This window comes from Bufo gargarizans, chromosome 7 (genome assembly GCF_014858855.1).
Source record: "Bufo gargarizans isolate SCDJY-AF-19 chromosome 7, ASM1485885v1, whole genome shotgun sequence".
NCBI classification, from domain to species: Eukaryota; Metazoa; Chordata; class Amphibia; order Anura; family Bufonidae; genus Bufo; species Bufo gargarizans.
Window position 1 is genome coordinate 11,279,816 of NC_058086.1, and position 17,670 is coordinate 11,297,485.

The 17,670-nt window shown below is 43.9% G+C and overlaps 1 protein-coding gene across 1 annotated transcript in view; it reads left to right on the forward strand.

The window, feature by feature from the left end:
- The window catches only part of IPPK (inositol-pentakisphosphate 2-kinase), a 62,910-nt gene extending 49,417 nt beyond the window's left edge, over positions 1-13,493 (forward strand). The window contains exons 11-13 of the mRNA XM_044301539.1: positions 2,329-2,431; positions 7,692-7,771; positions 8,620-13,493. Of these exons, the coding sequence (XP_044157474.1) occupies positions 2,329-2,431; positions 7,692-7,771; positions 8,620-8,845 (409 nt within the window). The 3' untranslated portion in view covers positions 8,846-13,493. The remainder of the gene's footprint in view (positions 1-2,328; positions 2,432-7,691; positions 7,772-8,619) is intronic.
- Positions 13,494-17,670: the final 4,177 nt, after the last annotated feature.

Consider the following 17,670-nt stretch of genomic DNA (forward strand, 5'->3'; position numbering starts at 1 on the left):
CCCCATATTTGGTAGTGATCACAAAAAGATCCAAAGTGAATAAACTATTGGAACAGTCTTACCAGATCCACTGTAGGTTTGTCTAATCAGATGGGATTTCATGCAGGAGACTGGGTCCAAATATTTCAGATGTGATCCGGTTGATGGTACCCTGGAGGACTTGAGGTCTGTGTGGTCAGTCATGTACATAGGAGGGGGTGCCGATCCCTAGTTAACCCTAGAGCGAAGGGAGGGAACTGATGTGACCCTTTCTATCTACACAGAGCACGGGCGACCCCGTCCAGATACCTGCCCCTATAAACGGCCAATTCCCTAATCTAAGATCCCTAGTGAATTTATCATTTCAGCCATCGTTATAGTGGAAAAAATAAAAAGTTAAAGCCCATGGTTTGACTTTGTAAATGCCTTTTCACCTTAGTCTATGTGCAAGTGGCATTTATACGTTTTTTTTTTGGCATAAAAGACAGACATTTACTGCAACTCTGAGCTGCCGTAGATTTCCGTTTAGGCGACTGTTAGTGGATGTGTCTCTTTATAAATTGGGCGCGTCTTCCTGCAGCCCAGAGGATATCATAGACCAGTGTCAAGCGTTAATCTATGATAAATTTCCCCCCGAGTGCAGTGCAAGGCTTCGTTCACACATACGTGCTTGACCTGCTATTGATTTTGGCCTAGAAAAACAAGCAACCTATTGCTCAAATACACAGATCTTTATTCCCGTGAGTGAACTACGCCTCCATGGCAGTGCTGTGCACCCTGTCTGAAATCCAGGGTGAACCCTTTTACCATTACAGTGAATAATTTTGGAACTTTGTGGTAGAGGCTCCATACTGACTGTGGGTGCCCAGAAGATTGAGGCTGCAGCTGTATCTCCAGTGCAAGCTTTACCAACCCCACTCTATGCCCAGCACAGACTTTACAGTCCACCTTGCTCCATCACTCAAGGGACTGAAGAACTGCAAATCAGGATGACAAACCCTGTGTATATGGCCCGTTGGATGCGTCCGTACATCCTGGAAGGGTGTCCCTGATTGGGACTTTTTTCCCAAGAGCTATTAAGACAGATTAGTGCACCCATGCATTACCTGGGCACTCATTTGTTTGAATGGTCAAGTGCAGTGCAACATTGTCCCTGCAAGATGCATGTATAACCAGACATGGCTTCCCCCAGTGATAACCGCTGATCACCAGCGATTAGCCAAGCTGACTTTTATTTATAAAGATATTGGGGTGATTTATCAAGGCCGTATGCCAGTTTTCAGGCATATAAAAGTCGCAAGTGCCAATTTTCGGCCTGTTTCAATATCAACATTTAACCTCCACTACCTGATCCATTTAACAACCTGGCGCACATCACACCGGAAATCTACTTGACCTCCTGGCCGCAATAAATTCCAGTTCTGTTGCTCGGACGGTTTGACATGGGCCACAGTTATTAAGAGGCGTGCAACACTTGGGCTGCGTTCTAGAGTTGCAAACGGGTATTGAAACCCAATCAATTCTTTTAGGGGTTAATTGCTGTAGTTCGCAGGATTGCATGCCCTGTTATTGAGGCTGGGTATGTGATACCGCTGGCACCCGCTGCCTACACTTGAATTAATGTGTTAATTACATTAATAGCGCAATGCGCCCCCCCCATCCCAGTATTATTAATTATAACCATTGCTGGCGCAGTGCACCCAATGTACACAAGGAACTGGTTCTGTGGGTGATAATTATCCGCTCCTGTCTATCCCATCACAACTGCCTGACATATCCACCTCCATACCTGGGATCTACAAACTCAACCTTGTGGGGTGAAACGTTGCCTATTGATACCAGCACCTTGATATAACTTTATATTAACTGTTTATTTCTACCACTGCTCAGCTCTGTATTAAATAAACTATAGTGACTAAAAGGGAACCTGTCAGGTGGGCATGGTGTCTGATCTGTGGGCAGCAGGTTATAGAGCAGGAGGAGCTGAGCAGATTGATATATAGTTTTAAGGAGAAAGATTCAGTATAATTTAAATTCCTGCTCGTTCTGATCTTTAAAGTCCAGGTGACGTCCTATCAGTGACTGACCACCTTCCCCCTATGATGGTGCATACAGAGAGCTGTCCATCACTGATAGAACGTCTCCTGGGCTTCAAAGCTCAGAATGAGCAGGAATGTAAATGTATAAAATAAAAGTTGAATCTTTTCCCATAAAACGATATAACCGTCTGCTCAGCTTCTCCTGCCCACAGATCAGACCCGATGTTCCATCTGACAGGTTCCCTGTAATTGACTCTGAGTAGGAAGTGCACATCATATGGTTTGTTTTTATGATTCAATTCCTTTTCAGAAGTACCCTGCTCTTGGATGGACCTTATGATGAAACCTTCTTTGAGAGGCTAAAGGATCTTTCACTGGAAGACGATGGCAGTGTGGAGTATGCAGTAACTAAGGTAGGTCAACACAACAAGATTTGAGGTGCATCTCCCAGGTATACACTATAGATTACTAACTGTTGCACCCAACTTTTCCTCCTCATTCTTTGGTATGTCTGCATTGAACCATTAATGTCTCTTTCCCTGCTGGATTTATGGAGTATTTGTTTACATTGAGTATTTCACCCCTGTATCTGGTCCTCCTTTGATTAGGCCATATGTAGCCCCCTTCCCTCTTGTTCACACCTGATTGAACACTGAGTGGTATAAATATAAGGCTACTTTCACACTCACGTTTGGTGCAGCTCCGTCATGGATCTGCACAAACGCATCTGTTCAGATAACGGATCCATTTGTATTATCTTTAACATAACTAAAACAAATCCGTCTTGAACACCATTGAAAGTCAATAGGGGGCGGATCTGTTTTCTATTGTGCGATATTGTCAGTGAAAACTGATTGGTCCCTATTGACTTACATTGTGTGTCAGGACGGATCCGTTTGACTCCATTTCGTCAGACACGCAGCATTTTGGTGTCCGCCTTCAAAGCGGAATGGAGAGGAAACTGAGGCAAACTGACCCAAACGGATGCATTCTGAGCAGATCCTTATTTATTCAGAATGCATTAAGGGCAAAACTGATCCGTTTTGGACCGCTTGTGAGATCCCTGAACGGATCTCACAAACGGAAACCAAAACTCCAGTGTGAAAGTAGCTTAAGTCCTTGGGTCTTTTCAGACCTTGGTCTTTTCAACATGCAACACCTTTCAAGTGCAACTCTGTAAGTGCACATACTGAATTATACCAGAATTGAACCAGGAGGGGACCAAATGTAATTAAAGACATGGTTAATGCAAACAATGTTTCTATCTTTCATCTTACTCTTCCCACTTTTCTATAACCTCCTGAAATTCCCCTACATCCATTCACCAAGGAAGGAACTATTAATCTCTCCCTCCATCTTACCTTCTCACCTGACCGCTTGCACAAACCTTTTTGGCAACGTAAAACACTTCCTTCCCAAACGCACACAGATACGTCCAGCCCTCTCTTATTCTCACCTAATAAAACTTTCTCTGCTTGTCCTTATTGCTGGTGATATCTCTCCAAATCCAGGCCCCCCTCAGCAAATCCCCACCATCACCTCTACATCCTACTAAAAATCTCCTTCTACAAATTTCTGCAACCCCTTAAGGCTCCATTCAGACGTCCGCAAATGGGTCTGCATCTGTTCCACAATATCAGGAACGGGTGCGGACCCATTCAGTCTCAATGAGGCAGAACGGGATGTGGATAGCACACTATGTGCTATCTGCATTTCTGGAGCGCGGTCCGGAACTTCCGTGCTTCGGTCCCGAACTTAAAAAAAAAAATAGAACATGTCCTATTCTTGTCCACAATTGCGGACAAGTATAGGCAGTTCTATGGGGGGTGCCAGCCGGTTGTATTGCGGATCCGCAATACACCACAGAGGTGTGAATGGACCCTAAACCTAATAACCATTCCTCTGACCCCTGCTCCTTTGGTTCCTCTTGCAGGAGCATTACGGAATGCACGATCTGTCTGTAACAAACTGTCCTACACTCATAACCTCTTCATCTCTCCAAAACTTTCCTTTCTGGGTCTCACAGAAACATGGCTGACACCTCTTCCCCTGCTGCACTCTTATAGCGGTTTTCATTTCACTCACACCCCCCGCCCTGGCTGCAAACATGGTGGAGGAGTTGGTCTTCTCCTATCAGACATCTGCTCCTACAGCCCAACTCCACGGCCACCCTCCATTACGCTCACTTCATTTGAAGTACACTCTGTTCGCATCTACTCTCCCTCCAACCTCCAAGTAGCTTTAATTTACCGCCCCCTGGGCCCAGCCACCATCTTTCTTGACCACTTTAACACTTTGCGATTACACTTTCTTTCTGCTGACATCCCCATTATCATCATGGGTGACTTCAACATCCCTATTGACACCTGCCACTCAGCTGCATCTAAACTCCCATTGCTTTCTTCCTCTTTCGGCCTCTCTCACAGTGGTCTTCCGCTCCCACCCACAGAGATGGTCACACTCTGGATATTATCTTTACCTGCCTCTGCTCCCTATCTAACCTTTCTAATTTGCCTCTCCCCCTATCCGACCACAACCTACTCACCTTCTCTTCACTCGACTCTTCTGCTGCTCCCCCCGGTCCACACACTAACACACCCCCACAGGAACCTTAAACATCTCTACTTTCACTTGCTTTCTGACTCTCTTCTTCCACTCTCTGCCATTTGTTCCCTCCAAGACCCAGATGCTTCCACCACCCTTTAGAACACCACAATAAGTACAGCTCTGGCCATTGTTGCCCCCCTCACACAATAAAACGCCAAAAATCAACAGACAACCCTGGCACACCAACCTGACCAAAAAACTCAGACAAGCTTCCAGGGCTGCAGAGTGGCGATGGAAGAAATCCCATTCTAAGGATCACTTCACCGCATACAAACAATCCCTCCTCGTTTTCAAATCCTCACTTGCTGATGCAAAACAGGCCTACTTCTCATCTCTCATATCTTCCCTGTCTCACAGCCCTAAACCACTTTTTAACACTTAACTCCCTCCTCTGTCCCCCAGCGCCCCCACCCTCTCCTCTCATCTGAGGACTTTGACGCATACTTCAAACAAAAGATCGTCAACATTAGAGAAAGCTTCAGTACACGTCCCCCACAGACCCTCTACACAACTGCTCAGTCCTCTTCTCCCAAAACCCACTTCTTCACCATTATAAAAGAAAAACTCTCCACTCTACTCTCCAGATCACATCTCCCCACCTGTGCACTTGACCCAATCCCATCCCACCTCATCCCTAACCTCACCACAGTGTTTATCCCAGCCCTAACTCATTTCTTCAACCTATCACCAACCTTTGGTTTCTTCCCCTCTGCTTTTAAACATGCTAGCATTACACCCATCCTCAAAAAGTCTTCACTTGACCCATCTGCTTTGTTCAGTTATCGCCCCATATCACTACTTCCATTTGCCTCAAAGCTACTTGAGCAACATGTCCATTCTGAACTGTCCTCTCACCTCTCCTCCTGCTCCCTCTTTGAGCGCCTACAATCTGTCTTCTGACCCCTCCACTCAACTGAGACTGCCCTTACCAAAGTCTTCAATGACCTACTAACAGCCAAAACCAGAAAACATTACTCTGTCCTCCTTCTCCTTGACCTGTCCTCTGCCTTTTGACACTGTCGACCACTCCCTTCTGTTACAAACTCTCTCATTTCTTGGCATCACTGACCTGGCCCTCTCCTGGATCACATCATACCTCACAGAAAGGACATTTAACGTCTCCCACTCTCACACCACCTCCTCGTCTCGTCCCTCTCTGTTGGTGTCCCACAACGCTCTCTCCTAGCACCCCTCTCTTCTCTATCTACACTTTTGGCCTGGGACAGCTCATAGAGTCCCATGGCTTTCAGTATCACTTTTATGCTGACGACACACAAATCTACCTCTCTGGTCCAGACATCACCACCCTACTATCCAGAATCCCACAATGCCTATCTTCCATATCTTCCTTCTTCTCCCGCTTTCTAAACCTTAACATGGATAAAACAGAATTCATCATCTTTCCACCATCCTGCTCAACCCCCCTAACAGACCTATTTATCACAATCAATGGCTGCACACTCTCCCAGGTCAACAAAGTCCACTGCCTTGGAGTGACCTTGGATTCTGCCCTCTCCTTCCGACAACACATACAAGCCCTTTCCACCACCTGCTGCCTCCAACTCAAAAATATCTCCCGCATCCGTGCTTTCCTCAACTTTTGAGTCTGTAAAACTAATTGTACATGCCCTCATCATCTCCCGCCTAGGCTACTGCAACATTCTCCTTTGTGGCCTTCCATCTAGCACTCTCGCACCCCTCCAATCTATCCTCAACTCTGCTGCACGATTGATCCTCCTCTTACCCTGTTACTTCTCTGCCTCTCCCCTCTGCCAATCTCTTCACTGGCTCCCCATTGCCCAACGAATTCAGTTCAAAATACTAACAAATACATACAAGGCTGTCCACAACCTGTCCCCTACCTACATCTGAGCTACTTTCCAGATACATCCCCACACGCAATCTCCGATCCTCACAAGACCTCCTTCTCTCCTCTCCTCATCACTTCTTCCCACACCCGCCTCCAAGATTTCTCCCGTGCATCCCCCATTCTCTAGAACTCGCTACCCCAAAACATCAGACTCTCTCTGACAGTGGAATCCTTCAAAAGACACCTAAAACCCACCTCTTCAGAGAAGCCTACAACCAGTGACCCTAATAACTCTATACAGCCATGACCAGCTTCACCCTCACCTACTGTGTTGTCCTCCCATACCATGTAGATTGTAAGCCCTCACGGGCAGGGCCCTCTCTCCTTTTGTACCGGTTTGTAACTAGTCTTGTTCATGCTTAGTGCAATTGTCTGTATTATGTATGTATACCTCTTCTTATATGTACAGCGCTATGGAATGAATGGCGCTTTTATAATAATAATAATAAATTGGAAATGACACTATTCCCTTAAAGAGGTATTCCCATTTCAACCATTCATGGCTAAGTCTGGATTGGCCATCTTATGCGATGGCCAGTATTGCGGAAATAGCTGAGCGGGCTGTGTTATGCTATTTCCAGAACACCTATAGAAGTAAAGAGACGCTACAGAACTAGGGCTAGCAATAGTGAGATTCTGTAGCACAGCAAGCTGTGTCATTTTTGTAACTCTCATGCAGTTTTATGAAAGTTACATAAACATTGTCGCACAGCCCGCACGACTGTTCCCATAGCTACAGAAATAGCCGCAGCTGTGGAATAATTCTTCATAAATGTCATTAATGTAAATGGTAGAAAGACCCCTATGCGGTATAGTAGATAAAATCTACAGACAATGATGTGTGTGCTTTTTTTTTTTTTTTTCTTTTCTTCTTCCCTACTATAAAGTAGAGCCTAGGCTCTCAACCTCTGCTACATGCTCTCTTAACAGCAGTGATGTGCGAGCCTGGGGAAGGCTTTTTATGTACGACAGTTTTTTTAAGGCCTGCATTTCAGTTCCCCAATATTTGTTGGGTTGACAACCCGTACTCTAGACTTTGACTGGACACAGAACAGGGTATGATCATAGCCTTAGACCTACTTTAATTTGACAAGGGATACTTAAAAATACTGGAGTACTTTGGAAGCATTGGCGCACATGCCCATAAACCCGACTTTCCACACAACCTCAATGTGCATGTGCCTTCCTTTTTTCAGATTCAGCAATACCGAGTAGCCATGACAGCCAAGGACTGTTCAGTGATGATTGCACTTTCCCCCACTGGTCAGGAAGAATGGTAAGAGCATATCATTGACATTTTTATATAGCTGTGTAAGTATTAAAGGGGTTATCCAACTGTTAGACTATTGGTCACGTGGCCTAGGTATACCTCAGTTCCTTTCACTTGAATGGGGCTGAGCTGTGCCTAGGCTATGTGACCAGTGGTCGTGACATTACTGGGCTAGGGTAAGCTGTAAGAAGGCCACAGCTCTCACAGGAGTGCTGGGGCCTTCTCAAATAGCTGATTGGCGGAGGTCCTGGGTGTCTGAGTCCCACCAATCAGATGCTGATGACCTATCTAGAGGAATTAGATAACCCCCTTTTAATCTGACTGCCTCAGGTCACATAGATGCTGAGTGATACAGGGGTCTATTATTTGGGGGAAGTAGTACACTAGTGATTACCAGCAGATATGATCTTGTCCTTGATTAGTGGAGGTCCAAGCTGTCTACTATCGTGGCACTTTACACTGGCATCTACAAGACCATTGTGAACACTTGGCACCACTGATTGGAGGAGAGCCTCTGACTGGTTACAGAGCACAGTTAGGTGGTCTGGTTTACTTTGGGTGTCTCACCTTTTTTTAATAGCCTTGGTGACCACCATAGGGAAGTGATCAATTTTAAGAACTGTTAAATTCAGTACAGTTGCAATAGAACTCAACTGCAGCTGATGGTAAAGAATGGACCTTAGACCCAAGGACAATAGACCTTGTCCTTGTTTTTACTACCTGGGATCTGAACATTCAGTCTCGTATCAGACATTGAGGTTCTCAGTGTATAGATGGTTGATATAGGATTGGTATTGGTACGTCCTCAGCCTTCATCTACTTGCATTACTTCTATTTGTGGCCTTTTGTTTCAGCTTTGATTCAAGACCTTTAATAAAAACCTCAAGATCCAGCTTCATGTATTCAGTTTCCATCTTGGACTTGGATTTAAAGCCCTATGAGAACATACCCTACCAGTACAGTCGGGACAGTAAGATTGTAAACCATTACCTAAAAAGCATCCAGACCCGAGAGGAGCCGAGCACATCGCTCATCTTTCCAGAAAGTGAAGACTGCACCCTGCTCTTGCACCAAGTATAGTTTAAGGATAATTATTTTTTATTTGTGAGCGCTGAATGCTGCTGTGTCATCCTGTCACTTTGTCTTGCTGATCGGGCATGCAGGGCAGAGCGCCACAATTATTAATTTTGAAAAGTGAATTTTTGTGAACCATGACCAGGAAAGGGAATAACACTCATTGCTGCATGGTGCAACCTGTAAATAAAGTTTTTGCTTCTCTTGTTGGTTTGATACATGAAGACAACCTACAACATATTTGTATTTAAAATTTATAAGATTTCCAAACCTTTGTATACGGAGAACAGACGTGCTACCGTTAACTAGACGATTCCTGGTCCTTTGCATTCATTTTGCTGCTTTCATATAGAGTGCCTAAGGGGAGGTCCAGGCATATGTCTAACTGAGCCTTATGCAAAGGTCTGTGCTGTATCGGGGTAAGGACTTGTATGAATCTCATTACAGGCTGTGGTTTTATATAATGTGCAATGCAAACAGATAGAATTTCCTTAATGTTTATAGGCCGTTGAAGCCAATACTGTTTCCATTCTCCGTTCCAGAGATGGTTTGTCGTCTGCTGACGTCCTATAGATTGTCATGTGAAAAAAGCAGAACTACGTCCAAAAACCTCCTATTATTGTTCTTGTATTCCTAATAAGTTTTTTTTTTTTAAATACTTTTAGCTTCATTATGAAATAATTTATTAGATGTCTATTTTACAGTTCACTGGAAAGTCCCTCTAAAGCATTATAATTTACTTAATGTTCCACTGAGGACATGTGATGTTGGAGGCAGCAGTGAGACGGATATTGGGAATTGGTGAACTCCCTCCTTGTATTACAGTAGTTACAGACTCTCACGTGCTGCACTTCAATATAAGAGACGCTTATTTTTGGGCTGTATTGTGCTGCCCCCAGCTAGGTGCTAATTGTATTTGAAGACTTGAAGTTTAGCTCAATTATTCAAATATTAAAGGGTTCGCCTGGGAATAGGTGTCCGAGTTGTGCCCTACAGCTTAACCTCTTTGAAGTGAACAGAGCCTATAGACATGGGAGGTGCTGCTGTGGGGGCACAATAGCTTCTTTCTTATCCTGGACAAACCCTTTAATGCCTGAGGACTGCTCATATAACACTGTATTATACATGGATCTCTGCCATTTTTTTTTTTATCACTGCTGTGTCTACACGTTAGCTTTTAGGTGTACGCCTGTATCACGCCTTCACAGCTAGTCTGTATTTTCTATTGAAGAACCACTAACTTCTACAAATGTGAAACATAGTACTAATAATGTTCACGGTGCCAGGCAGTCTGTATAAGCCTACAGTGACCTGTGACACTTTTTTTTATTTTTTTGCCGCTTTTCAGGATTCACAGTAAGGTTAACATGATAAAGATTTTGACCCAAAATGTACAATTAGTCATATATTGGTAAATAAGTCACAAGGGGATCTGTTGGCAGTTTTGACCATGCTAAACTGCTGACAGCAATAAGTAGGGGCTGGCGAGAGCAGTTAATACGTACCATGTAGAGCAGTGTAGAGCAACTTTTTTTTTGCACCATGGACCAGTTTCATGCAAGACTATTTTCCCAGGGACCGGGTGGGGGGTTCTGGGACAGGCAGGGCTTAGGGGTGCTGGTTGGTGCTGACTGATGTGCGATTATTTTGTGCTGGGCACCTGTGAAAAAAGAGGCAGAGAGACTGAGCCAAAACTGCAGAATGGCTGTAATCTAAAATGGCTGCTGCTGGCCTCAGTGAGTCTCTCTGCTGCTCTGAGTGCCTCTCACTCACATCCCACTACCCTGCCCTGCTGCCCCTCAACATCCATTAAAATGTACCATTGCTGGAGCTTTGTCTGCTGTTAGTCCTCCTTGCTGCTTTCTTAGTTGCCACAATGACACTTCTAATCTGCAGCCGCCCACAGACCCAGCCAAAGCTGTGCTGGCACTGAGAATACTGGGGACGGGCACACTGGCACTGGTGGGGATAAAGCACTGCAGCTTCGGCTTCTGTGCCCAGGGAGGCGGAGCTGCCTGAAGTGAGTGACTGAGTCACAGAGTCCTCCTCTCTTCCACCGCTGCGCAGATGGCGGCGGGACCAACCCGGCTGTTAGAGTCTGCAGCAGGCTGCTGCAGAATATGTAATTTGCTATTACTGTGGCGCAATCGCGATGTCAGCAATGGGCTCTTTTGCCGTGCCCCGACAAACAAATCTTCCAGGGCCCACTCCTGGGCAGCTGCCCGGCAGTTGGGGACTGCTGATGTAGAGCTTTTATCATGAGTAGTGTGAATATGAAATTTTATTCTGCTCATGCATGTACACTGGAGATGAAGCTTTAGGCCTCATGAAACATTTGTAAGTCCATTTGATGTCTGTGGAAAATCCGTCCATGTTTCATCTGTGTTTGGTCTGTGTGTCTATTTTATGCCCCCTGTGGGTCATCTGTATTCCAAGGAGACACTAATCAGCTGAAAATTAATTTCCAGAGCATCATTTGCTAATGATCTGTGAAAAACTACTGGCAGAACACTGATGTCATACGAGTTGTGCAAGTGTTTTTTCACGCCTATAGACTTTGATGGGAGTGTTTGGCCGCCTCACGGACCAAAGAAGTGCATGTCTCCATAATTCATTCACTGACCCACATTCAGTGGAAGAGCATGTATGAACAAACGCATTAAAATCAATGTGTACGTGTGCTGTGGAGAACCTGAACATCACAGGTCTGCGATTCCCTGAAGTGTGAATGAGGCTTTGCTTTGACGTGCTCCCTGCATTGAGCTGCTTCACAGCCCCTCCCCTCTGAGTGACAGCTGTAGTGGTCTTCTGGTTGGCTGCTACAGCTGTCACTCAGCAGAAGGGACGGGCTGTGAAGCAGCTTAATGCAGAGAGCATTTCACAGGAAAGCTCTGCCTCCAGGGCACTTGATGGAGCAGAACCTGGCAGAATAAATGTTCATATTCACACTACTCAAGATGATAAAAGCCTGGTTTGTACTGCTCTACCCAGCCATACCTAGCATGGTTAAAACTTCTGCCATATTCCCTTAAAGAAATAAAAATAAAAAGCCCGGTTTTGATAATTATATTTCAATATAGTTTTGTTGTGCAGTCGTATTGGTTGTTACCCTTGAGTTTGCTTCTTAGAGACTAGTTTCTCGACTTAGAATAAAGCGATAATCTAAAGAAAGATGGCTAAAAAGCCAATAGCTGTAAATCAATAGTGATGAAAAAAAAAAAAAAACTGAACAATTCTGGTTTGCCAATAAATAGCCATTTTTAGGCTAGATTTTCATGCAGTGACCACAGGGTGGTAGTGTGCGTCGTGGTGCTGCAAAATGACATTGGTTTGCTGTGGGCATACTACTGCCACGTGGCCACTGCATGAGAACCCAGCCTTCTTTCTTATTGGTGTATGTCTGGCCACCTTACCCTACTGCCACAACTATTTCGTGCTGCTATTTTAGCATTTGTGTATGGCTAAAAGATACTGCTTTCATCCTTCCACCTCTAGTTTGAACGGGGTCATCTCTTTGCCCCAAAACATCATCAAATTCTCTTTTTTAGCCAGAACTTCTTGAATTCGAGCTACAATTTGAGAAACAGCAGTGATGTGAGTAGACAGCAGTGTATCCTGTTCTGCACCTTCTGTATATGTGAATTGCTTCTGCTGGCAATGAGTGATATGGCGAGTGATTGTGTATAAGGGAATTAAATAGATTTTATTCATAGGCCTCTTTCACACGAGCGTGACGGATTGGCTCCGGATGCGTCCAGTGAAACTTGCACCATTTTGCAAGCAAGTTCATCACCTTTGACTGATTGCGTTCAGCTCAGTTTTTTCCGCGTGGGTGCAATCTGTTTTGATGCTTTTTTTCACGAGTGTGAAAAAAACAAGGTTTACAAACAACATCTCCTAGCTACCGTCAGTGAAAAACGCAGTGCTCTCGGACTGTATCCGTATGCAATGCGTTTTTCATTGAAACCCCATTCACTTCTATGGGGCCAGGGCTGTGTGAAAAATTGAGAATATAGAACATGCTACCATTTTCATGCAACGCAGAACAGACCTGTAATGAATAGGTCAGGATTCGGTGCAGGTGCTATGTGTTCACTTCACGCATCGCACGGAAAACTCGCTCGTGTGAAAGGGGCCGTTGGGTTCTACACATTGAAGATACTTTTTTTTTTATTGTAATTGGTGCTGATGATGGCTTTTTAGGTTCACACGGCATGATCTGTCCACTGCTTGCTGCTACAATATTCTCTGCGTAATTAAGACATAATTATTTTTAATATCTCAAGCCTGTAAATTCAGTTCAGCCCGCTGTATAGTCACTGCATTGTATCCTGGCGTGTCTCTAAGCTCTTTCATATAAGGGAGGCACGCAAACATTGTCTGGGATGGGAAAGGCATCCATCTTTGTTTTCTAGCAGTGGTAAGCAGGTTCTGTCATAGAGTAATGAGAGCCTATAGCTATTCCCTGTGACAATGAAGGTAAAAACGGTGCCTAGTGATGCTATTATTTATTTTCATTTTATTTCTGCAAGTTGTATTATTCCAATTGTATTTGTGGGCATATAGTAATTATTAGGGATGAACGAATTTCATATTTTGAAATCCGTATTCGGTGCATGTTGTGGTAATTACTGAATTGCGTTATGGATTCCGTTACCACAGACCATTACGCAATTCAATGACAGAATGCCTTTAGAGGCATTCCGTTATTCATTCCGTCATAATAGAAGTCTATGGCCTGCATAAGGGATCCGTCCGGTTTCCGTTATGCTGGAATCCTCTCCTGCATAACTGAAACCGGACGGATCTGTTTTGCAGGCCATAGACTTCTATTATGATGGAATGAATAACTGAATGCCTCTAAAGGCATTCTGTCATTGAATTGCGTAATGGTCTGTGGTAACGAAATCCATAACGCAATTCAGTAAATACCTCAACACGAACAAAAAAAAACTCTAAATATGAAATTTGCTCATCCTTAGTAATCATACTCTACATAGACAAAGGTATGTGGACTTTTTTGTGTGGAAGGTAGGTGTCGGTGGGGTTGGAGGGTGTTTAGCAGCTATTTAGCTACAATGCCAACGTTTTATTACATCCCAAAAGGTGTGTGACATTTAAACGGCTTGTCCTACAGTTATTATTGTGAGATACAGGGCTGGTTATAGCTTTGTTAGAGGTTCTTATGTACTGGCTATGTCTGATTTTCATTTTTTTTTTTACATGAATCACCCCTCTAAGTACTTGACTGGACTACAGACAACCCCATCACTGCAGTTTTATCACAGATCTCACTATGAGAACAATGTACCGTAATCCCTGACCCACACAATGGGGGGGGGGGGGTTTATTAAGTGATCTGCGCCAGGATGTTGGTGTTAAAGGGCACAAATTCTAAAGAAAATTTCACAAAACCACTAATTAGTAGTGTTGTCCACAAACTTTTGGCTATGTAGTGCATGGCTGTGTGAGGTAAAGGTGCTTATTAATTTTCTCTGGAATAGAATTAATGAAATATTCTCTGTAGCCTAGTATTGGCTATGTCGCTAGAGAATAGTTATAGGATTCAGAAAGGCATCTATTGGATAACATGCGTTCCCCACCCATAGTGCTGACTTCTTGTGTTAGGAAAGCAAATTGACTACTCATGTTTGAGTTACTGTTCCTTTAATACATGTATAATTATAGATATATTACATGTGACATGAAACCTATTTTCAGAGAATTGCTGTACTGAACATATTTAAATAGTATTTTTGCGATTCACATTTTATACTTAAAGGGTTTGGCCCATCTCCCACACTGGCAGCATATTACTAGGGTACGGGTCCCACACCTATGTCTAGAACAGGGCCCCCAAAGTAAAAAGAGAGAGCGCACCACCCATGGGTAATGTGCTCTCTATTCACGTCTATGGGAGTTCTGAAAAGAGCAGAGAAAGTGCACTCGGCTACTTCCAGAACCCCAAGAAGAGAATGAAGGGTGTGCATCCCTGTTTGCTTGGGGGCCCCATTCTAGAGAGAGATATTGGACCTACAACTATCTGACATTCATATCCTAGCAGTATGCCACCAGTGTGTGAGGTGGGCCAACCTGTTAAGTGAAGGGTTTTTGTTTCCTTTTTATTTTTTTTGTTACAGAAAATGCTCCAAGGCCACCTGGTTTTGCTGTTGAAATGCAAGAGACAAGTGCTCTATATCAATCTCTAAGATTGTGTTTTCTAGAAAAAAAAATGTATGTAGTTTCTTTATGTATTGAAAAAGGTGAAGTTTCTGGGTAGGACATTTAACAGATCCTCAGAGTAGAACATCTTTCTGACATGTCTGTTTCAGTAACTACTTGTATTCCTCATGAAATGATTCTGGAGCATCTATTCTTATGACTCTGTATTGTGTAATTGTTCTGTTATTTCTCCTAAATATTTATGAATAAATTTGACAACTAGGTGTGTCCCTACGTAGGCGGACGGGCAGGGACACACTCCTCTGACAAGGAAAATGGTAACCTCCCCCCCGTCGTCTTTAATTTAGGAACAACACAGTAAAGAGTTTTATAAGATGATATGCATGAGAATTAGTAATTCCTGTGGGATTAAAGTATTTAGTAAGGCTGACGGGTCCTCTGTAAGGAACTATTGTTATGTTTAATTGTATTAGTGGGTTGTACAGGGGTATGTGTCTGAGACTTTATGTGCCTTCAGCAGAGTCTAAAATGACATCATCCTTTATCCATAATATCTATATCCACCCTTTTATATACACATTATTTTCACTGCATCTTAAATGAAGCAAAATAGCCTCAATTAAAAAAAATATGCATACACGTTCTATGGATGTAGTCCACTTTGGGCAATCAGCTGTAATCAGTGGCGGGTGCCAGCAGTAATGTTTTGTTTCCCCTGTAACAAAAATGAAGCATCACACATTTCTCATGGATGTGCTGGGGGTCCTCCAAAGAGACATGCACACTTTGAATGGTCAGAGCAGAGAACAGAGTGCCTCTATTTCCCGTGGAGAGGGTTCTAATAGACGTAAGGAGTTTTCTATGCTTTCCAAAAATGAAAACTGTGAAGAAGGTAGTTATCCTAGAAGTCAATGTTTGATCTTTTTAAAAAGGCATTCAGACATAATTTTGGATTATAGCGAAGCCTGTGCCTCATCTGCAGACAGCCATTTAGTTGTGATTACCTCTCATCCGTGCAGTGCAGAGAGAACTGGTGCAGCTGGATGAGAGGCCTGCCAGTTGTCTCTGCTCCTGGCTTGGCTAGAACTCTAAGGCAGGGGTGGCCAACCTTAAAGACACAAAGAGCCAAAAAAAAGTATGACTACCAGGAGCCACAAGCTATACATTTACACACGAGTCACCATATTTTTCGCCCTACAAGCTGCACCTAGGTTTTAACAAAGAAAAATGAGAGAAAAAAATATTTTTCATCAGACTCCTAAATCAGATCCCCAAACCTCATCAGGCAACACAAATCAGACTCCCAGTGTTCAGATCCCCCTCCCCCCTTCTCAGATCTGACCTTCCATGCTAAAACAAGCCCCCCCCCCCCCCCCCCCCCCAAATGCTCCGTTCTATAATAAAAAAAATAAAAAAAAATTATATCTTCCCTCTCCTGATCAGGCACTGGGCTCCTGCTACTCTGCAGGTCTGACACGCTCTCCACTGTGACCTGATGAGCACAACGTCAGGTCATAGTGCGTGTCTCCGCGTACTACATTCTCACACTGTGTGCATCAGGACCTAGTGGAGAGCGAGCTGGAGCTGCAAAGTAGTAACAGTGCCCGATCAGGAAGAGAGATCTGAGCATGGGGTGGAGAGTGAGCCGGCCTGACTGCTTTCTGGCTCCACAGGTAGAGCCGCACTTGAAAAAGCAAGAGCCACAGGTTGGCCACCCCTGGTCTAAGGCCCCTTGCAGACGAGCGTGTCTGAATTAGGCCCGGATGTGTTCAGTGAAAACTGCGCGATTTCGCAAACAAGTTCATTCAGTTTTGTTTGCGATCGCGGTTTTTTCGTGCAGGTGCAGTGCGAATTAATGAGTTTTGCACGTGTGTGATAAAAAACTGATTGTTTACAAACAACATGTCTTAATCGCATTGCATCTGCAATGGTTGCTTTCACGCAGCTCCATTCTCTTCTATGGGGTCTGCGTTGCGTGAAAATCGCAGAATATAGAACATGCTGCGATTTTTTTTTTTTTTTTTTTTTTTTTTTTTTTTTTTTTTTCTTCTTCACGCAATGGAAAAGTGATGCGTGAAAAACATCGCTCATTTACACAGCCCCGTTTAAATGAATGGGTCTGGATTCCTTGCGGGCGCAATGCGTTTGCACCCGCGTGGAATACTCGCTCGTGTGAAAGGGGCCTAAGTTATGTCCCCAGGTCTGTTTAAAAGTTTGACCATTGACGTGATTCACTACAGGTGCAGATTATTTTAATTTTTTTTGGAAGGGAAGCTAATTTGCAGATATATTTTTATTTTTTCACACAGAGGAGCATTGAATGATCTATAAGACTTTTTACACCTATTAGGCGCTGTCCACAAGCGGAAATACTACCCCCAGATACCCAGAAAAAGGCCTCTCATCCAGATATACCAGTTTTCTCTATCACTAAAACAGCTGTCTGCAGGTGAAATACTGGCTTGGCTACAATCCTAAGGCTAGGTCTACATGACGACATTTTCACGCGACAATTTTTATAATGATAGTCTATGGTGTTGCACTGGGACAGTCGCAAAAAAACGCATTGCGATACCATAGACTATCATTATAAAAATGTTGTCATGTAGACCTAGCCTGAAAAATGTCTCGAGGCCTGTTTAAAAGTC